The 21,464-nt window shown below is 42.5% G+C and overlaps 2 protein-coding genes across 17 annotated transcripts in view; one reads left to right on the top strand and one right to left on the bottom strand.

The window, feature by feature from the left end:
- The first annotated feature begins 3,939 nt into the window (after positions 1–3,939).
- On the top strand, positions 3,940–6,777 carry LOC136518403 (protein phosphatase 2C 50-like). 3 transcript variants are annotated; one of them, XR_010774485.1, is made up of 5 exons: positions 3,940–4,608; positions 4,689–5,027; positions 5,096–5,201; positions 5,904–5,971; positions 6,239–6,326. XR_010774485.1 is itself a non-coding variant. In XM_066512062.1 (5 exons), the coding sequence occupies exons 1-4, from the start codon at positions 4,309–4,311 to the stop codon at positions 5,925–5,927; spliced, it is 762 nt and encodes a 253-aa protein (XP_066368159.1). In that variant the 5' UTR covers positions 3,940–4,308; the 3' UTR covers positions 5,928–5,971; positions 6,239–6,372. The 3 variants fall into 3 exon arrangements, 2 of the variants coding, with proteins under 2 accessions (XP_066368159.1, XP_066368158.1); XM_066512062.1 differs by having other exon boundaries at positions 5,911–5,971; positions 6,239–6,372; XM_066512061.1 differs by lacking the exon at positions 5,904–5,971 and having other exon boundaries at positions 3,942–4,608; positions 6,239–6,777.
- A 252-nt stretch (positions 6,778–7,029) lies between these two features.
- Positions 7,030–21,464, bottom strand: part of LOC136518401 (myosin-17-like) — a 28,800-nt gene continuing 14,365 nt past the window's right edge. For 2 of the 14 annotated variants that reach the window (XM_066512055.1, XM_066512049.1), the window contains exons 22-48: positions 18,324–18,443; positions 18,136–18,234; positions 17,862–18,050; positions 17,492–17,631; positions 16,051–16,218; positions 15,727–15,894; positions 14,037–14,204; positions 13,029–13,196; positions 12,724–12,891; positions 12,224–12,649; positions 11,945–12,112; positions 11,339–11,503; positions 10,445–10,603; positions 10,146–10,355; positions 9,911–10,034; positions 9,742–9,834; positions 9,552–9,623; positions 9,277–9,462; positions 8,774–9,118; positions 8,554–8,694; positions 8,401–8,471; positions 8,212–8,311; positions 7,743–7,799; positions 7,565–7,621; positions 7,408–7,488; positions 7,258–7,340; positions 7,030–7,164 (exon numbers count right to left, since the gene is read on the bottom strand). In XM_066512055.1, the coding sequence (XP_066368152.1) occupies positions 7,050–7,164; positions 7,258–7,340; positions 7,408–7,488; positions 7,565–7,621; positions 7,743–7,799; positions 8,212–8,311; positions 8,401–8,471; positions 8,554–8,694; positions 8,774–9,118; positions 9,277–9,462; positions 9,552–9,623; positions 9,742–9,834; positions 9,911–10,034; positions 10,146–10,355; positions 10,445–10,603; positions 11,339–11,503; positions 11,945–12,112; positions 12,224–12,649; positions 12,724–12,891; positions 13,029–13,196; positions 14,037–14,204; positions 15,727–15,894; positions 16,051–16,218; positions 17,492–17,631; positions 17,862–18,050; positions 18,136–18,234; positions 18,324–18,443 (4,041 nt within the window). In that variant the 3' untranslated portion in view covers positions 7,030–7,049. Of the gene's footprint in view, positions 7,165–7,257; positions 7,341–7,407; positions 7,489–7,564; positions 7,622–7,742; positions 7,800–8,211; positions 8,312–8,400; positions 8,472–8,553; positions 8,695–8,773; positions 9,153–9,276; positions 9,463–9,551; positions 9,624–9,741; positions 9,849–9,910; positions 10,035–10,145; positions 10,356–10,444; positions 10,606–11,338; positions 11,504–11,944; positions 12,113–12,223; positions 12,650–12,723; positions 12,892–13,028; positions 13,197–14,036; positions 14,205–15,726; positions 15,895–16,050; positions 16,219–17,491; positions 17,632–17,861; positions 18,051–18,135; positions 18,235–18,323; positions 18,444–21,464 lie in introns of those variants that run through there. The other 12 variants (XM_066512052.1, XM_066512050.1, XM_066512051.1 and 9 more) reach the window with 12 other exon arrangements.

The raw sequence follows: 21,464 nt of genomic DNA, 5'->3' as shown, positions 1-21,464 counted from the left end.
CGTGAGAGGTCTCCTTCTTAAAGCGCAAAGCTCTAGGGCTGTCTAGCCGTCCGAGGGTCGAGTTTTTTTTTAAGGAGAGAGAAGTTGAATGGGAGGAGTGCAGGAGATGCATAGGGAGCGCAGCGGATGGAGTTAAAGGATACAATTATAGGTTAACTTTCTTAAATTTCACTAAATTTATAAAGATATGGTTAATTAATATTTATAATCTAAAATAGATATACTATAAAAATGCATTGAGTACATTAATCAATATAAATGATATTTATTCTGTATTTAGTATTTTCTATAAATTTAGTTAAAATAAAAACTGCATGGAAAACAGCAAGCAGAGTTAGGAGCACATTTTTGTTGAGAACGAGGGACACATCCAGCCGCAGACAAGGACGCACGGCATGATGATTGATGGGCATCCTTCTTTCCTTTCCTGCTGGAACGAACGGGCGCCAAGTGTCCAATGGATGGGTCTACCCATGGCGTGGCACCTGACAAGTCATCATCATCGGGCGTGAGGTGATCGGTCGGTACTCGTCAATCATGCGCCTGGACCAGCCTTGTCGGACCCCGAACTCGACCCCCCGGAGTCCGGAGAAACCGCCACCCACCCCGACCCCGGCCGCGTCACCGGCTGGCTCACCGCGCTGCCGCCGCCGCCCGGCGGTGCGTGCGTCGGAGACTCAGGGAGTCCCAGTCGCCGTGGGCTCGGTCTCGGTCGTCGTCCCAGCTCATCTCCTCATCTCCCGACCGCGCGCCGCCTGGTAGTGCGAACGCTCACGTGCCGTCCTGGGTTTCGGATCTGGATCGGATCGCCCGGGGTAACGCACGCACGCATCCTCCTCCTCGCCAACTGTAGCGTACGTGGCAACCTCCCTCTCGCACAACAGCGTACATTCTCCAGAACCCCCCAAAAAAAACCCGTTGAGGAGGGAGGCCGTTTTCAGCTAGTACAGGAAAGTAAAGTTAAAGCGCGTACTACTGTATATGGAATGGATAGCACTACGATACGACCCGGCCGGCACGACGAACCTACCAGCTCAAACCGCTCCATCCTCCTTCCCCGCCCTCTTTTCCTGCTCGCATCGCACGGCCCCCTTTTTCGTGTACCCACATGTATGTACAAGAATAGTAACTGTGTATACGTACGCGTCGCTGTCGGCGCCCGTGACGGGGTCGATCGAGCATCAGCTACGATGATCCCGACGTCCGTCCGGTACAGTAACGCGATCGAGCGCTATCCGTTCCGGCCGGCAGTGGCGATACTACTAGCTGGCGTGTCACAGCGTGGGGCGATCGGCGCGTCGCACACGGCAGCCGCCGCCGGCCCGCCGGCGTAAAGCACAGGCGAGCGATCGCGGTCGTTCGTCTGATCGTCTCTCTCTCTTCGGAAAGAAAAGGCACGCTTTTCTCGCGTCCGACGTGGACAAGTGGCGGGCTCGGATTGGGTCGCTGAGGGAGCCGTGGGTCCCGGACGCCTTGAAAGATGAGAGGTGGGGCTCCGTCTCCGACCTGAGCGGACGCAACGTGTCAGGCGGAGGGGCGATGGTCGTAGAAGGGCGAAAGGGATCGGGATGGGGAGATCTCGGATAGGGGCTAGCGGCACCACAGGCGTTTACCACGCGCGGACGCATGCGTTGGCTGGTCCCTGGCTGGTGTGTCATGAAAAGAAAGGAATTCCGATTGTGCCCTTAATATTCATTCAATCAAGGTTGTTTAGAACTTTGGATGGCACGCTTCCGGTTGAGTGATGTCTTAACTCAGACAAGGTACCCTGGTCACAAATCCCTGTTTGCTTATGCCGAAATTTGGCTTATGTTGATGCTTATATGCTGAAATATTGTGAGAGAAAAACATTGTTTCACGGCTGAAAAGTAGCTCAAGCGAATTTCTTTTGATAACATTAAAATTTATATTCAATGAAATTCTATAGAAAAAAATATATTAAAATTTATAACATTAAATAGATATATTCAATGAAGAATATAATAATAATATTGTTTATATAGTACAATGAATTTTGATATTTTTATATAAACTAAATCAAATTTAAGATGCTTTCACTCAAGACATATTAGAATTTATTATGGTACGAAATAGATACTGTATATTCAATGAAGAATTGTTTAGTACCATAAATATTGATACCTTTTATAGAAAGTAAGTCAATTTTTTTCACTCGGTACTATATTGGAATAGACAACAATTTTTACTCATGGGCTTTGGGAGGGATAACACGACGAATGCTACGTGTCGCCCTATGGTGAGAGGTGTCTTGAGATCAACGTCCTTGGGAGATATCTTGTGACCTCTAAATGTCCTTGTGGACTTCGGGACAAAGACATGATGGTGGTAAAAGACATGATTTTGCAAAAAAAAAAAAAAAAAAAAAAAAAAATCTAGGCAGGAAAGAACTTAGGACGCATTTAGATTCTGCCCCTAGACCTCCGGGCAAATTTCGGCAACTGGCCAAAATACGAGCGGTGAATTTTAGCTTCTGATGGAACGATGGTAGTTTCACAGCTGCCTTATCTACCTATCCTATCACTTTTTTTCTAAAGCCAACACATGTCGATTAGCTCGAGCTGTACTGGCTCTAATAATCTATATATGGGTTGTCCCATAAATCTCTATATTAATTAATATTAAATGGGAGGAAGATTTCTTGTCCTACATCACTCACAATAGCCCGAGGAGGATATAATCCTATATGAAAGTCCATGAAATTCTTCCATCTAAACGTAGCCAAAGCTTAACTACTCCTATATGATAGTAGTTGCAAATACGGTAGGTTTGAAGTCTAGATATTCCTAAGTAATACTCACTCCAGGAAATTCTTGATGTTGCGGCATTAGATATGATATGACTTGTATAAATATGACAACCGAAATAAACACCATAATCGAATAAGCCAACTCGTGCTTCGCTATTGAACTTGTCGAGCGAAAAACATAAGCGAGCGGAATGAAAAGGACAATATATAATGATCCATAATTCCATATGCAGCCTAGCTCACATATCAAATATTCATTATGAGCGAAGATAGCGCGCAAGATTCTTATTAGACTGATATGATAACTGATATATACTCCATAACCCGTAAGTACAAAGCGACAAGTACAATTGGCATTTTACTTGAGCATGCTACGAGTTCAAAGAGTGGTCTGTCAAAAAGAAATGTGTAAAATCCAAAGTACCAATAAAGAACTTACTAAATACTATAGGAACTCCAGAAAATATGTTTATGTTGTATAAATACTCCGTATGTTGCAGATACAAATATCTTATCAAAGCGTAGGTGAGCACCGGGAACACGAAACAGTTCGCTGCACACATGTACAGTACGTGTCCTACCAGGAAAAATCCGTACCCCCTCCAAGTGTCAGACTTCTCGTGAAGATCGAACATGCGCCTAGGGCAGGACCAGAGCAGAGCAGTGCCACTCCTACCGCAGCGCTGACAAACCGGCACGAAGTGGTCACGCACACGCACAGCGACCCACATGCGAGCGAGTGGGAGCGCAACAGGTGTGCCCCGGGGGTGGCGTGAAGGTAGCAGAAACCAGGGCTTGTTTAGATACCATCCAAATTCCAAGTTTTTTCACTCTCTCCATCACATTATTTTTAGCCACTTGCATGGAGTATTAAATGTAGGTAAAAAAAATAACTAATTACACAGTTTAGTTGAAAAACACGAGATGAATTTTTTGAGCCTAGTTGGTCCACGATTGGACAATATTTACTAAATAAGACGAAAATGATACTATTCATCGGGTTGAAAAAATTTACAATCTAAACATGGCCCAGGGATGAATCGGGTTGGCCTGACTAGGAGAGAGAGAGAGAGGAGAGAGGGGGCGCGCACGCGAGTACTAGTACGCGACAATATCAAGCGCCCCGCCACGCGGACCCTCCCCAGCGGCGTGACGAGTCGGGGAGACCTGCCCGCTACGGCGCGGACCCCGGGCCAATCCCCTCCTCCCACCACGCTTCTTCCCCTTCTTCTCCCTCCTTCCCTCCCCCACCCTTTCTGCTTCTTTCCCCTTCCCCCCTCCCCCTCTCTCTCCCCACGCGCGCGCGCACCACCACCCCACCTTCCTCCTCGGCTTCCTCATCACCCACCCCACGGAGACTGTAGTCTGTCATACCACGCCGCTCCTCCTACTGCAAGGCCGGCCCGTCCGCCCGCAGCTTCCTCGCGTCTCAGGTGCGTGCCTGGTGGCCGCCTCTCGCGGTGGCGGTGGTTCTCCGGCGCCGCGGTGGGCAGCGGACGAGCGGGTTGGGGACCGGCGGGGGTTTTTGCTGCGATTTCGTGATGGCGGCCTCGGAATGCGCGCCGGGGATCGAGAAGCTGGATCTCGCTGCCGCCGGCGCCGGCGCCGGCGGCAAGAGGAGCGTCTACCTCATGGACTGCGCGCCGGTCTGGGGCTGCGCGTCCACGCGCGGCCGCAGCGCCGAGATGGAGGACGCGTGCGCCGCGGCCCCGCGCTTCGCGGACGTGCCGGTGCGCCTGCTCGCCAGCCGCCGCGACCTCGACGGCCTGGGCCTCGACGCCGATGCGCTCCGCCTGCCGGCGCACCTGTTCGGAGTCTTCGACGGCCACGGCGGCGCCGAGGTACGCCCGCGAGCTTGGGGAATCTTCAAAAGCCGCTCCATCGATTGACACCTGATCCGTCGCTTCTTGGCGCTGTACAGGTGGCCAACTACTGCCGGGAGAGGCTCCAGGTGCTGTTGCGGCAGGAGCTGAGAGTACTCGGCAAGGATTTGGGGGAGACAAGCGAGGTGGACATGAAGGAGCACTGGGACGAGCTGTTCACCAGGTGTTTCAAGAGGCTAGATGACGAGGTGTCGGGGCAGGCGAGCAGGCTCGTCGATGGAGTCCAGGAGTCACGGCCGGTGGCTGCCGAGAACGTGGGCTCGACTGCGGTTGTCGCCGTCGTGTGCTCGTCCCATGTGGTGGTCGCCAACTGCGGGGATTCGCGTGTCGTCCTCTGCCGTGGAAAAGAGCCCATAGAGCTGTCGATTGATCACAAGGTGAGCTTTTTCATTTTCTTAGTCATGATGCTTATGGTGTTCATGTGATTGACCCTTGGTTGCTTCAGCCTGACAGGAAGGATGAGCGGGCGAGGATTGAGGCCCTGGGAGGCAAGGTCATCCAATGGAACGGCTACCGGGTCTCCGGTATACTTGCTATGTCGAGATCGATTGGTATGTGTATTGGTTCCTCAGCTAGATCTTGGTAGAATGACTTTTTTTAAGTGGGATGGAAATTACAGTTGTAGCAACATGAAAATGCTTATGCTGTTGCTGCATGTTGTAAAGTATCTTAGTTAGGTGTATCTAACAGCAACTCGTATACGATCGTGGATTATAAGCTAGAACAGTATTTTTCTCTCACACCAAACCAGACAGCAGTAAATAATCCACGATCGTTTACGACGAAACGAACAGGTTGAGATCAAATCTAAGCAACCAGTTGCTGTAGGAATTAGTTTTTTTTTGGTATTATTATCGCTCTATATGATCTAGAGAATCATCTTCAATCTAGTGAGTAAGGTTTCATATTGACCTAGGCAATTTTTCCCTAGAAGTCATTTTGTTGAAAGACTCTGTACTATACTCTGTAGCATGGTGATTTCGCTAGATGCCATGCTTCCATTTAGGAAGATAGCTATTTTTATCCGCCCTCGTTTACAATTAACATGTTGTAGCTGTTCTATATATTAAAAAAAAGTCCTTTATCAGTGATTTGGTTTAAACTGCTTGTTTCTATCCGAGATAGCAAGCATGATAGACTTAAAACTCTACTGAAATCATGTTCTGGGATTTGACTGTCTAGATATTGGCTCTAATCCTATCAGTGAAGTTGTAAAATGAGTTTTAAGTATATTTCTATGGTATATAACACAGAATGCAGATGTGATTAGGAAATGAAGTTCTCCGCGGTAGAAAAGCCATCTTTAATTGACAAGACAAAGGTACCTCATGTCATGATTCCTGCAAGTGGCACTTGCAGCTTGGACCATGGCTAACCATCAATGGATCTTGTTTGGAAATGTTAACATTCATTGCCATCTTAAAATCAGATGCACCATTGTGCTAAACTCTTGGACAATATTGTTCCTCCAATTTCAAAACAAAATTTAGTTGAACCAACAGTTCAGCTGACTTCTCATTGGGTTGGATAGCATTTGTCCAATTTTCGTCACATTTTGCTAACTTAAACTTGGAAACACTTGTTGCAGGGGACCGGTATTTGAAACCATTCGTCATTCCAAAACCAGAAGTTACAGTCTTTCCTAGGGCGAAAGATGACGACTGTCTCATTCTTGCAAGTGATGGACTGTGGGATGTAGTGACGAATGAAGAGGCATGCAAAGTTGCGCGTCGGCAAATCCAAATGTGGCACAAGAACAATAGTGTCACATCATCATTGTGTGATGGGAGTGATGAATCCACTGATCCTGCTGCACAAGCCGCTGCTGATTATCTTATGAGGCTCGCACTGAAGAAGGGTACTGAGGACAATATCACTGTAATTGTGGTTGACTTGAAACCTCGAAAGAAGCTCAAGAGCAACCCATAACATTGAGCTGGATCCATCAGAGTAGAGCTTACCATGATGTCCGAAGACTTCTACTTCTACTGCTAGTTGGTCGTCCGCATGAGACTTGACCCACAGTTTTTTTTCGTTGGGCCTCAAGAATTGTACATGTATATGCTAGATGCGTTTTGGATAGAGGGTTATGATGCTTAATCCCAATCTGGTTTCTGGTGGTTTAAATATTCTCCAATCGGCTTCTACCTTGAGCCCTGGCACTTGATATAGTCCCCAATGCTGTATGATAGTCGAACTTGTAAAGAGCCAAGCGGCTGAGACGGTCACTAAAATTAACATATTGTTACCTTAATGATTCAAGGCCTACCCATATGTCTCTATCCGATGTAAGTTGTGTATTGCAGGTCCCCGCGTGTATAAATCTCATACCCCACCCAGAACTTTGCAGTCTTATACAAAACGGGAGGCTTTGTAAAGAAACCGCTACACATTCTCTATTACAATATAAACGCAAAATTTTGGTTCTCGCGGATAAAAGGTAGCAGGTCATTAACTGACGTCTCCTCAATGTTTGGCATCGACTTCGAGATATCTTCAAGCGAAAAAGGTATGCTGCAAGAGAAATGAAAGTATGAAAGAGTGTAACTGAACAAATATCATTTGGGGGCATGAAAAATAGAGCCTATAAATTGTCAGGGAATAGACCTGGAATCATCATCCAGCAGGACCGAAAAGCTGGAGACGCTATTTGATTCTTCACGCAGCATAGCTCTCATGCTTGATATGAACTATGGATAGTAAAGGACATTATAGCATTTCGAACCAAACAGTGCAAGACTAAATGTATCGTCTTACCTCGGCTGAAGTTACATCTGTTCCATTTAAATCATCCCAATACATACCGACTATCCGCTCTAGCTGCTGCAAACTGAGAGCCTAAACAAATAGCTAAATGAGTACGAAATAGTGTTAAGAAAATGACACAAGAATCATGGACAAAGCAAACACTTACCGGGCAAATATCATTGCATATTTCTTCCCATGTCCTTATTGGCTTCAGAGAAATTACCTGATAAATGGAAGGGGGAGGGGGTATATTTGAGGAAAAAAAAAGTATCAAAGTTTCATATAGTTCAGTTTGTGTACAAGAGCCACAAAGGTTTGCTTCTCAAGGGGAAAATGATTCAAACCACAAAGTCAACAGCTTGTCTTATATGCCTCAGTGCTACCCATGCCGAGTCTGCAAACTGGGTCAAAACAAATCATAAATTAAAAAGGATTTATAAAATTTCTATTTTAAGAAAAGGCATGTAAAAATGAGAGTTACAAAAAACACGTTCTTGGTCCTAGTTTCAAAAAACCTGATATATCTCGAATTGTGACATAAAATGCCAGATATATAGCCCTAAAGTTTTATGAAATTTGTAACCCCACCGTGGTGAAATCCAAACCTAGGCTGACTAACAGAGCCCACCCATAGCTCCACATTTCCTATTGCAAAGTGGAGTGGGCAGAGACAACAAAGCCCCTTCTTGATAGCTTGGGTGTAACGTTTTAAAGTTTGGGTTTTGTTAAACACTAAGAACAGTGAACCGGTGTTCTTATGTAATTTACCCTTCACGATGTATCCTACTACAACAGAATAGATAAGTGAACCACCTCTTGACCGACGTCATTGCACCAATATCTTAGTTGAGTTAGCCCATCTTTGATGTATTGCCCATTGCTAAAGGAACAGCACTCACGCCTCAAGAGGAGCCTGTTTTCAAATAAGAGAATGCCCCAGGAACAGAAGTGAACTGTTCATACTTCCAAGAAGAAAATATGATAGGATGACCCAAAACTTACCTGTTAAACAATTGCACATTGACCATAGAAAATATTTGGGTAAGCAATTTGTGGACCAAAATTGAGGGAACCTACAAAGTAACCACATTAACATTGTTTTTGAAATACTGCAAATGGATATTGCATTGATGATTGTGCTCATTTAGCACCTACATGATTGGCTCTGAGAACATGCAAATAGCTGTTGAAGATTTTCACGATGCTCAGCCAATGCATGAGTTGGTCCTGTTGGCCCAAGCCACTAGCAGGAGACATCAAGGCCTTTGCTTGATTTGAGTAGGAAGTTCTTGGATCCTAAAGATTTAGAAATTCCCCAGATTTTCAATAGGAAAAGTTGTCAGTGGATGGTTCCTTTGCTCAAGAAATGAGGTACCTGTATGCACAACTCAAGTAATGGATTTAACTCCTCCTTCATTTTGTCGCTTATCACTCCATACACCTTTTCAATCTGATCCACTAGCTGCTGCTTGAAGAGCAAAGCTGGATATCTTGCTTCAATTTGGTGAAACACCCTAGCTCCATCCACTGATTGAGCACTGAGACAAGCAAGTCCACTGCTTGAAGTTTGATTGGCTTGAAAAATCCTTTCACAGGAAAATCTTCGTCTATGTGGAGTTGAGACAGTTGCCCTGGTGGCTTTAAATGAGCGTTGCAGGAGAACTGACAATGTGGATAAGTTGGACAGCCAGTAGGCCAAGCCTCTCATATCATGTTGAGCCTTGAAGTAAGAACATTGATTAATATTACAGGTACTGGAAAATTGGATGCATAAAGCTGTGTCATATAGAATTACAAGGTGCAGACTGCAGAGTATGAGCTACTGGAGTACCACTACAGCATAAGGAGCTTAAAAAACTCAAGAGAAGTGCTACAAACCTCAGTTGCTGAGTTTACAACTTGTATAATACTGTCAAAGACACTTGTCTTTGCTTCTTCAAAAGATCTCCAATGAAGAAGACAGTAGTATATAAGAGAAGCAGCAATAGGTTTTCTCTCAAAGAATCCAAGATACTGGGTAATATACTTCAGCAATAACTGCTGATGATTCTGGGGTTGCTGGTGCTGAGAAGGATACCAAAAACAAACGGAGCTACCATTCAATGCTGAGGGTTTACGATAGAATGAACTAGTAGAGAATAGCAAACACACACCTGATACACTTCATTAAATAACCTTTGCCCATTTTCATAATCCTTGTGGTTAATCAAATCAAGGGAACTACCCTGCATGTTTAAAAACAAATATGCAATACATCAATTGACTTGTAAAGTAAATCGGAATGAGATGCAGCCATGTTTGAGAAAAAAGAATGGCATGCAGCCATATACTTGGTTAAACTACCATTGAGGGTCTCGTTTCTGTTGGACCGGTTGAGGACTTCATTTCAGCATATGCTACGTTGCCATTTAAAATATGACCACTTTCTTGACATCTCTGTTGAAATGCATCTACCAGTTCAGATTAGAATATTATCAGCAATTCAAATTGAGCACTACTGATGATATATTACATGGATCATACTGATTTTAGAGCATGCAGCTTGAGAAGACTTTGCTGTGGATGGAGGAGTTGCAATTGTTTGTTGGCGAAGCAATTGATTTTCGGCCTCTAAGTTGGCAGCTTTCCCGTCTAACCTGTATTTGTGGAAGGACAGAAACAATTTAAAATTGGCCATAAATAAGCACAAGATGTAGACAAAGGAAATGAATTACCACAACAGAGAGTTATTTGTCTAGGTAAAATACCTTTCTAAGTTCCCTCGAAGCTCAGTAACAAGTATAGCAGAATCTTCAATCTTCTTCACCAAGTCATCATTCCTTTTTAGGAGGTCTTCATTTCTCTTCATTAGATCTTCATTCGTTCCATGAGCCTCAGTATATGCATTCTTGACACCATCGCCATCTTGTTTCTCCATTACAAAGTTAGACAGTCTAGATATGGCATCTACTTGAAGCCTAATTGATACAGACATTAGTCTCTGACAAATGATCTGTAATGATGGCATTGTAGTCGACAATTAGAGAAAGATATTTAAGATACCAACTTTTGGACAGTATCTTGAAGCTGGTGAGCCCTGTATTCGCTATCCCTAACTTTCTTAAATAATACATCGTTTCTCTCCTGAGCTTCAACAAGGGACCTCTTGATTGCTTCATTTTCTTGTCTTTCAGCTTCCAAAGAAGCTGCCATATTCTCCTTAAGCCTGTTATGGGGCAAAAACAACACTACAACTTCATAATGTTGAATAGTAGTAATGAACAAAAGGAAGAACTATTTGGGTTAAGCAAAAAAAGGGGGAAATGCACAAAACCTAGGTATTGTGATGCATGCCACATAGCCCTAGATTGATGAACTGTTTCGATCTATCTCAGATATTCATAAATGCACTTCTATTTTTACTTTATGCTGTTACCATTCCTTGAAATTTGATATTCTTGTGAGACCCAAAGACATTCTGCATGCACGTGGCACATATGTGACATCAATGTCTCCCTTTGCATGTATATCTTTTTAGAACATGTGACCTTGATCCATTCTAATGTTATGTAAAAGGTAGTGTGATATAAGAGTGTCTGATCATGGCAATATAACCGTCAAGCTATGTTTAGTATGAAGAGACACAACTAGGTGCTATATTAACAGCATGTGCGGTCAAATAGGTGCAGTTTTTAGTATGGAACCACATGCCTCATACCACTGATCTTGTAGCATGGGAAGAAATTCCAAAAAAAAAAAACGATGAATTTGGCACAACTATTGAGATAGTTAGAAGGTTTAGTAAAATGGGGCGGTCATTTTAAACATATATGAAAACACCTTTATTTTACATTTTGAATTTAATTTCAGGAAATAAAAAAAACATCTCATGCTGAAAAGGGAGAACTACATGCCTGTAGTTGTAATATAATATCTATAAAAAATTGTTTAAGGTACATACGAATTTATAGTGTTTTGAAGATGCTCAACTTTTTTGTTGGCTTCTTCAGTTTTCATCAGTAACTCTTCATTTTTGTATTCACTCTCGGTAAGTGCTTCCTTCAGGGCATCCTTCTCACGTTTCTCAGATAGCAGCAAAGTGTCTTTCGCTGTATTATCACCAAGCCTGAAATTGATCATCAGTTATTATGGCTAGCAGTAGCATCTACATTATGTAAACATGCTCACTAGCTATAAGCAAGCATCCCCAGTGCCAAACACAGCTTAATAATGTTGGCAATGGAGGTAGGAGGCACAACACTAAGGAATTTAGAGCTGTTAAGCTGCTCTTGCATTGCATCCTTGCATACATATATACACATACATACAAAGGGGCAGCTGTATACCTTCCCAGGTATGGTGTATATCACTTCCTACTGTAGCTAAATCATCTACCAACTACTACTCTACTCCTTACTGCCAACTTTTGCTGATCAAAGCTTGTCAAACAAAAGAGTAAGGTGTTGTCCTTCCTACATGATAGAAGCAGCAACTACTAGCACTAATGAGGTTGACTGAACACAGGGATTACTTATCTGTCAAATATAACAACAGACTTATAGAGTACCTTTGTACACTTCCTTGAAGAAGACCAATTTTTCTGTCAACGTCCTCAAGCTTGTTTAGTAACAGCAAATTTCTTTCTTGAGTTTCAGCTTGTGCCTTCATGGTTGCATTGTTTTGTTCTCGTTCTTTCAACAGTAAAGCGTCTGTAGTAGATGTGTTTTCCTGAAGCCTATACTCATGGTAGAGATATGGAATTGATTCAAAGATTAAAACAGATAATTTTCTGACAGAATTCATGTCCTAGAGGTTGCTAGGTAGACAATAAGGAACGATTATGGACCTCTCCGCAGTTAGCTGAAGCTGAAGAATATTTTTATCACAATCCTGAATTTTCTTGATTAACTCTTCATTTCTCCACTGAATTTCAGTTAGAACTTTCTTGGTCGTCTCATGTGCCTGTTTCTCTGATAACAATATTGTGTCTCTGGTAGTAGATTCTGCTTCAAACCTTTCAAAATCACACAGAAAAATCACTATCACAGAGTAATGATGATATCGAGAAAGAAGTTGGGACACATCCTCTGAAGAAACATCAGACCTCTTGATGGTATCTTCCAATTGTTTTCTTATTTCCTGGGACTGCTGTGACTCGTGTACTAATTCATTGATTGTTTTCTGGGCATTGGCCAGTTCTTCTTTGGTCCTTTTGTTTTCTTGTCTTTCTACTGCCAACAAAGAGTCTTTCTCTGCTGTGCATTCTTCTAGTCTATGAGTAAAGAGAGAAAAAAAATCCTCAAGCAAAGGGCAGATCACAAATGCTTGTAACAAATGAAATCTAACCTGTTAAGTGAATCCTCAAGCATATTGACTTTTTTAGCTGAATCCTCAAAACTTGTCACTAAATCTCGGTTTCTCCCTCGTGCTTCAGTTAGTGCTTTTGTAGTGCAGCCAAGATTCTGCTTTGTCTTAAGAAGCAAAGATTCCCTTGCTGTTGCATGTTTCTCAAGTCTAAATTCATTAAGGAAAAGGGAATATGTATTAGCACACAAAGTTGAAAGAAAGGAGTAGCTCTTTTAAGTTGCAGATATGGCATTATGCTTGAGTAAAGAAAGCTCAGCTACAGATAGTGGCAGCAAGATAAGAACCTCTGAGCATTCTCCAGCATCTTGTTTATAGTTTTCTCACTATCATCAACTTTCCTAAGCAATTCCAAATTTCTTTCCTGAGCTTTGGAAAGTGCTTGTTTGGTTTGATCATGCTCCTGTTTTTCTGCTACATATAAGGCATCCCTTGTGGTTGCATTGTCCACACACCTGTATTCAGCGAGTGAAAATTCTAACACTACCAGCTTGCTATATTTAAGACAGGAATAAAGATGTGAAGAAAGGCAGAGCCTGTATTGCTAAAGAGATGCCAACAGGTACACGACAGCACCCCCACCAAACTATGATCAATCCCCTATACTGTGTACACCTAATTGCCATGACTCTCTTCAGTTTCTTTTGGCCTTTGGGAACGCATTTGGAAGAGTTGGGCTCAGGGTAAATGTTGCTTCTTCATGTGGTTGGTTTCCCATAACAAATGTTGGACAGCTGACCAGCTGGCTCCCTGGGGTTTTGCAGCATCCCCCTCGATGCCCATTATGTGATCAGGAAGGGTGTTTTGTGGTGTATCATGGGCGATGTAGTTGTTTGAGAGTGGTGGGGTGTTAGTGTGTGTTTTGTAAGGGTTTCTCTACCTGGTTTTTTCTTTTTTAATATAGTGATTCGCAGCTCTCCTGCATGTTCGAGAAAAAAAAGTTTTATAATATACTTTTTAATCGTTTATCTTCAAAGAGGCGCTGATACTGAACCTATGGAAATTCCTTTGCTGTTTCACAGAGACTGCAACATCCATCAAGATTTTAAATACCTTGCTCACAGATATTTTTAGATTTTGTTGTTGCACCATTTTGTGAATGTGTGTATGTTGAGGGATGGGGGTTCAGGAGATGCAGCAACATGAAAGGTAGAGTTTAGATGCATGCAAATTGTGTATATGAATAACTAGAACGTTAATAACATTCCATTCAAGCAAAAGAAAAACAACTCATACCATCAGCAATTGTTGAAGTATGGTAGCATCAAGTAATTAACGTAACATGAGAAGTCAACCTTTTCAAAGAATCTTGAAGCAGATCAATTGTCTTATTGGCATCAGCAAATTTCTTCTGCAGTACTTCGACGCCCTGTTGTGCTTCAGCTAATTGTGAAATGATTGCAGTACTCTGGTGTTTCTCAGATAACAATGAAGTCTCCAATGCTGCTGCAGTTTCTTCAAGTCTACGTTAATGAAAAAGAATAATCAGCGTTGTTGTTTTAGGATTATGATAGTATAAAAATAGTAACAAAATTGCAATCAGTTTCGAACTCAAGTCAAGCATGAAGTGAAACCACTTGTCACTCTAAAAAATAGTTTTCCAACCACAGAGCAAATGCATTTGGATGCACTTGGATATCTACACCAACCCAGAGTCGACCAAGTACCTGATCTTGCACCTACTCTTTGTGCATCTGTGAGAAAAAGAATTGCTAATCGAAGAACAGTGAAGGAGGCGGTAGGAGATAACACCTGGGTTCGTGGCATTAGAGGTGGGCTGTCAGCGTTGGCATCATCTGAATACCTCCAACTTTGGTACCTTCTAATCAGTTTTGAGCTCACTCCCGCAATAGATGACCAGCATATATGGATGCCATCCTTATCCAGTGAGTTCACAACAAAATCAGCCAACCATCATTTCTTTGTGGGATCAGTGAAATTTGGGACATGGAGGGAAATATGGAAGGCCTGGGCTCCACCTCGATGCAGATTCTTTGTTTGGTTGGCCTCCTTAAACTGTTGTTGGACGGTTGATCGTTTGTCCCACCATGGACTTGATCACCTGGAGCGCTGCCCACTGTGCGACCACGAGGAAGAGACGGTGCAACATTTACTCACTTCTTGTGTGTTTGCAAGAAGTGTGTGGTTTTCAGTGCTATGAATAGTCAGACTGCAGCACTTAGCCCCAGGCTTGGAGAACTACAAGTTTATTGGTGGTGTCATGCTTTAGTTTTACAGATGGTTCCCAATTTATCTCGCAAGGGCTTCAACTCCTTGGTTGTTTTGGTGGCATGGTGGATTTGGAAACATATGAATGGCTGTATTTTTGAGGGGTTTTCTCCTAATCTTGCTGCCATTTGTGGGGTATTAGAGGTGAGGCAATGTTATGGTGTATGACGGGAGCCAAAGGGATCCGAAGGGCCATAATTGTTTTGCTCACGGCCGCTGGTTGTGGTTAAAGTTCGTTAGTGAATCGATCCTTTTTGTAACTTCTTTACCCCTATAGGGGTTGTACGAGTCATCTAGGCTCCTTTCTCCTTAGGCCCCTTTTGGATCCTTGGAATTGAATTCATTTTAATAATCATAATTTAGACACATATTAATTAAGCTAATATGGTTGTATATGGATTATATTTGTATATTATTGTTGGCTATACGAGAGAGATACTTATGTGTTGCATTTCTACCGTAGGGGAGCGAGTTGAAGAGCGTGTTATAAGTTGCAAAGTAGAAACATAGAATGGTGATTTATAGAATCAATTTCTATGTCCCACCCTATGAATTTGAGATAGGCTTATATGTGAACTTTGGAAAGTGGTGGAATGTCAAATTCCAAGCCAAATAGCCTAACTTATTAAGTAGATTTCAATTCTCCCAAATGAAAGGATTCAAACAGCCCCTTAACATGATATGTGTTTCTCCTGCGTGTTTGAGAAAAAGCATGAAGTGAAATCAAGGACAGGAAAAAGCAACATTATGAATCACCTTTGGATGTCGTCTTGGAAGTTACTAATGTTATGTTCAGCTACTTCAATTTTATTGAGTAGTTCCTCATTTTTTACATGAGCTTCAGTGAGTGATTTCTTGGTTGCTTCACTTTCTTTTCTTTCTGCAAGCAAAGTAGTTTCTCCCTCAATTAAACTTTCTTGCAGCCTGTGATCATGAAGAAGAAAAAATAATGAGCTTTAAGTCAACCAAATGTCCTACAATTCTTTGTGGTTGCCAAGAATTGCACAGGTAATAAGACTGAAATTTTTGTTAAGATCATGAGTTAGGGCAAGCTTATATTTCTTACTAAACCAAATTGACCTTTGCACAGCAGTCTGAAGCTCTGTGGATTTTCCGTTGGCATTTGCAATTTGTCTCAGTAATTCTTCAACCCTCTGGTGTGCTTCATTTAGTTCCCTTCTAATTGTAGTGTTTTGTTCCTTTTCTATCATCAATGAAGACTCCAGTTCTATCACATTCTTTTCAAATCTGTATTCAACAGGCAGGAGGAAAGTTGTTTTTTTCCAAAATAGGAAGGATGAGACTGGATTTACTTGGTTATGGTCAAGTATATGGGAAAGTACCAGCACGTTCTACAGCATGCAAAATGGAACTAAAAGAAAGGTTGTTTAATTGTATTTGTGGTCCTTTGTGAATTAATAGAAAATATGTTCTCCTGAATTTCAACTCTCTATTATTTCTTCATTTATGCCTTGAGCTTCAACGAGTAATTGAAAGCCAGACATCAGTTATATTTGCATTCTTTAGGTCTGAGGATGTGACAAAATGGAATATTATGAGATCAGCAAAGAAACAAACTAGTATTGGAGCTCCTCACTCTATCACAACAATCACCAGGATAATGAAGTGCATGTGAACAGTTTCCTGAAGCAGACATTTGTTTACCAGAGTATTACATTTCCTTGCTAGCACTTCATTTCACTTTTGAGTTCCAGCTAGTGTGATCTTATTTACAACTGTACATGTTATATCTTTCAGCTGGAAACCATACTTCCTCTTTCTTTACATACATTGACTTTTAATCTGAATTAACATGACGAAAGAGCTCGGATAGTCCGTAATTGTAAGTATAATCCTTGCTGCTGTTAGTTTTCTGTTACTGTGAGTCAAGTCAACGAGTCAGGTCTCTACCTCAGATTGCAAGTTAGTTAAGTCTTAGGCTACAAGTTTTAGTCAAGACAAGCAAGTCTTGAACCAGCTAGCTGTAGCTTTTATCAGGCCCAAAAAAACAGACTCTCACCTCCCCACTCACGTGAAGTGCAGCAGAAAATAGTAGCTGCACATACCACTATACCAATTCAACAGTAATGTTCCACTATAGTACTGCTAACATAATTCAATCAACCAACAAATCTAGAGTGCGTCCAACTGTTATCTTAGTATCGCAATGAGGTTTAGCAATGGCAAATCAGATCCTAACAGTATGCAACGTCAACATTTAAATATGTGTGACTGCATCAGTATCCATGTGTGATACATGTGCTCATGGAAAGGTTTTGTGGATAAATTGCATATGAGGTTTTCACAACAGTCGCTTTTCTGTCGGACCTTTGCATAAAAGCAACAATATTAAGGGATACGTCCTATTATAGTGAAAGGTTTAGAATTTTCAAGTCCTATTCTGAAAGTAATGCTAGTTTTTAGTATTGGCAACTTAAAGATATTTAATTCAAAAACCCTTGGCTAGAGCCAAAGAAACATGGCACAGTCTACTAAGGTCTAAAGTCATTGAGTAACTAACCTCTTAACAGTATCTGTAAGTTGCTCCATGTTTACATCTGCAACCACAATTTTCTTATTCAGCACATCATTTTCTTCCCGAGCAACAACGAGTGCACTCTTAGTTGCACTGTTTTCTTCTCGTTCTCTTAATAGTAGTACCTGTCAGTTACAGTCATCCATAAAAGAAAATATCATGACACAGATAAATAAATAACTTCTACCATCAGACTCTAATCAAAATGTTGTAACCAGGCTATTCTTTTTACTGTTCAGCTTGAAACAAATGCTATAACTGTATCTGATTTGATTAAGTTAACAATGCAATACTGAAATCCTTGCAGATATCTACAGTTGGGATATTTCATAAGTTGATTTAGGAAAAAAAGTACCTTCAACTCATCAATTTCATTAGTCAATACAGTGATCTTTTCTCTTTCTTGAGCTAAAGCTTCCTCAATAGCCTTTTTGGCTAATTCTCTTTCCTGCATCTCAATGGCTTCTTCAACCCGCTGCTCCATCTCACGAAGAGCGGCCTGTAGTTTTGAAATTTCTCTTGCCTTGTTCTTCTCTAGATCAATCTGAAAAGTGATACTATGTGAGCATAAATTCATCAGTTAATTTATCAACATTATCTTAAATTCGTAATTCAAGAGCAGCATCTACCCTAAGATTCTTTTCCAAGCCCAAACGGCTAGTCAGCTCTTCCACATGCTCCTCAAGTTTCTCCTTCTCCACCTTCAGGGCTTCTGTGTCCCTTGCAGCCTACAAAAGGTATCAACAAATAAAAGGGTGTACAAGTGAAATACAGAAGAATCAACATGATTAAAACAATGATACAATTACTTAAGTACCATTTTGAGCTTTCTGAGTTCTCCTCTAGCAATTCGTCTTCTCCATGCACACTGATAAATTAACACTGATCTTTTCATTTTAAGGTAATTCAAACGATCTCTATGGCAACGCCAACAAGCCTGCAGGCAACCATTCTCAGAGGGTCAGTTCAGAGATGAACAAGTAAAATATGAATCTGTAAATTGGAAGTTATAACTCCGCCTATGGTGGGGCGCCTTTGGTGTCCCAGCATAGCAGGTCCCAAGCCCTGGTAAAGGAGGAGGGTTGTGTTAGGCGTGGCGAGCCAATGTAAAAACTTAGCCACTTAAATGGAGATGAAACCCGAAAGAAAATCGTTGGGGCGTAACCCTCTTAGCGACGCGCCATATCGGAACCCGGGTATGGTGTTAAATGGGCAAGGGCCGGGTCGTCACCCCCGTGACGCGCCGTGTCGTGATCTGGGCATGGTGTCAAGTAACCAAGGATCGGGTCGTCGCTTCCTTAGTGGCGCGCTACATCGGCGCCCGGGTGTAGTGAAAAATGAGCAAGGGTCTTCGCATCAGAGTTGACGGGTGCGAAGGGTAAGGAAGCTAGTCGAACCAACTAGGATCCGTTTAGGTAGTTGGAATGTAGGGTCACTTACAGGTAAGTTAAGAGAATTAGTTGATACCGCGACTAGGAGGCGTGTAAATATATTATGCATTCAAGAGACTAAATGGAAGGGTCAGAAGGCGAAGGAGGTGGACAATACAGGTTTCAAGCTTTGGTACACAGGGACAGTCGCGAATAGAAATGGAGTAGGAGTTTTGATTGATAAGAGCTTCAAGAATGGTGTGGTGGGAGTGAGAAGGCAAGGAGATAGGATTATCTTAGTCAAGCTTGTCGTTGGTGATATGGTCTTGAACGTAATTAGTGCGTATGCCCCCCAAGTAGGCCTCGACGAGAGTGCTAAGAGACAGTTCTGGGAAGACTTAGATGGCCTGGTTAGAGCTATACCTAGTAGTGAGAAGCTTTTTATAGGAGGAGATCTTAATGGGCATGTAGGTACTACAAGCGCAGGTTTCGAGGCAGTTCATGGAGGTTTTGGGTATGGTAGTAGGAATCAGGAGGGGGAGGAAGTTCTGGACTTCGCGGTAGCTTTTGACCTGATGATAGCCAACACTTTCTTTAGAAAGAGAGAATCTCATCTAGTGACCTTCAGTAGCGGACAACACTGTAGTCAGATTGACTTTGTCCTCGCAAGAAGAAAGGACAAACGAGCATGCTTGGATTGCAAGGTGATACCAGGGGAGTGTGTTGTTTCTCAACATAAGCTTTTGGTGGCAGATTTTCGTTTTCAGGTGTGTGCCCGTAGGGATAAACAAGCTAAGATTGAAAGAACAAAGTGGTGGAAACTGAAAGGGGAGACGTCAGAGGTATTTAGGGAAAGGGTTATCAAAGAGGGCTCTTGGAAGGAAGAAGACGACATAAACAATATGTGGGACAAGATGGCAACCAACATTCGGAAGGTAGCCTCAGAGGTGTGTGGAGTAACCAAAGGAAGGGGACGCGAGGCTAAATATACTTGGTGGTGGAACGAGGAAGTCCAAAGGGCTATTAAGGAGAAGAAAGAATGCTATAGACGCTTGTATCATGACAGGAGTGTGGACAACATAGAGAAGTACAAGGTGGCAAAGAAGACTGCAAAGCGAGCTGTAAGTGTGGCAAAGGGTAGAGCATACGAGGATCTTTACCAACATTTGAGTACGAAGGAAGGAGAGAAGGACATTTATAGGATGGCTAGGGTTCGTGAGAGAAAAACACGGGACTTCAACCAAGTTAAGTGCATTAAGGATGAAAGGGAGCATCTCTTGGTAAAGGAGGATGAGATCCGACATCGATGGCAAGAGTATTTTGACAAATTATTCAATGGTGAGAATATGGACGCAACCTTTCAGTTGGATGACTCTTTTGATGACACCAATAGGCGCTTTGTGCGGAGAATCCAAGAATCTGAGGTAAGAGAGGCGTTGAAAAGGATGAAAGGAGGTAAGGCGATGGGACCGGATGGTATCCCAATCGAGGTGTGGAGATGCCTCGGGGACATAGCTGTAGTATGGTTGACCAAGTTGTTCAACCATATTTTTCGATCGAACAAGATGCCTGATGAGTGGAGGAGAAGTATATTGATACCGATCTACAAGAATAAAGGAGATATTCAAAGTTGTACAAATTACCGGGGAATTAAGTTGATGAGCCATACTATGAAGCTATGGGAGAGAGTTATTGAGCATCGCTTGAGAGCAATAACGCGGGTCTCTATGAACCAATTTGGTTTCATGCCCGGAAGGTCAACCATGGAGGCAATTTTCTTAATAAGACAAGTTATGGAGCGGTATAGGGAGAAGAAGAAGGACCTACACATGGTTTTTATTGACTTGGAGAAAGCTTATGATAAAATACCAAGGAATGTTATGTGGTGGGCTTTGGACAAACATAAAGTCCCAACGAAGTACGTCGGGCTCATTAAGGACATGTACAACAATGTTGTGACTAGAGTTCGAACAAGTGATGGAGACACAGATGACTTTCCGATTAGGATAGGACTACATCAAGGGTCAGCTTTGAGCCCTTATTTGTTTGCTTTAGTGATGGATGAGGTCACAAGGGACATACAAGGGGACATCCCTTGGTGTATGCTTTTCGCGGACGATGTAGTGCTAGTTGATGAAAGCCGGACAGGAGTGAATCAGAAACTGGAGTTATGACGGGAGACTTTGGAGTCCAAAGGTTTTAGACTTAGTAGAACTAAAACTGAGTATATGAGATGTGACTTCGGCACTACTACTCGGGAGGAGGAAGATGTTAGTTTGGAAGGTCAAGTAGTGCCTAGGATGGATACCTTTCGATATTTAGGATCAATGCTACAGAGGGACGGGGATATTGATGAAGATGTTAGCCATAGAATCAAAGCAGGGTGGATGAAGTGGCGGCAAGCGTCTGGTGTCCTATGTGACAAAAGGGTACCACAGAAGCTAAAAGGCAAGTTTTATAGGACGGCGATTAGACCTGCTATGTTGTATGGTGCAGAATGTTGGCCTACGAAAAGACGACATATTCAACAGCTAAGTGTCGCGGAAATGCGTATGTTGCGTTGGATTTGCGGGCATACAAGAAGGGAT

The sequence above is a fragment of the Miscanthus floridulus genome, chromosome 17 (assembly GCF_019320115.1).
Source record: "Miscanthus floridulus cultivar M001 chromosome 17, ASM1932011v1, whole genome shotgun sequence".
Lineage (NCBI taxonomy): Eukaryota > Viridiplantae > Streptophyta > Magnoliopsida > Poales > Poaceae > Miscanthus > Miscanthus floridulus.
Note: the sequence above shows the minus strand (reverse complement) of the source record. Positions and strands in the feature narration are given on the sequence as shown.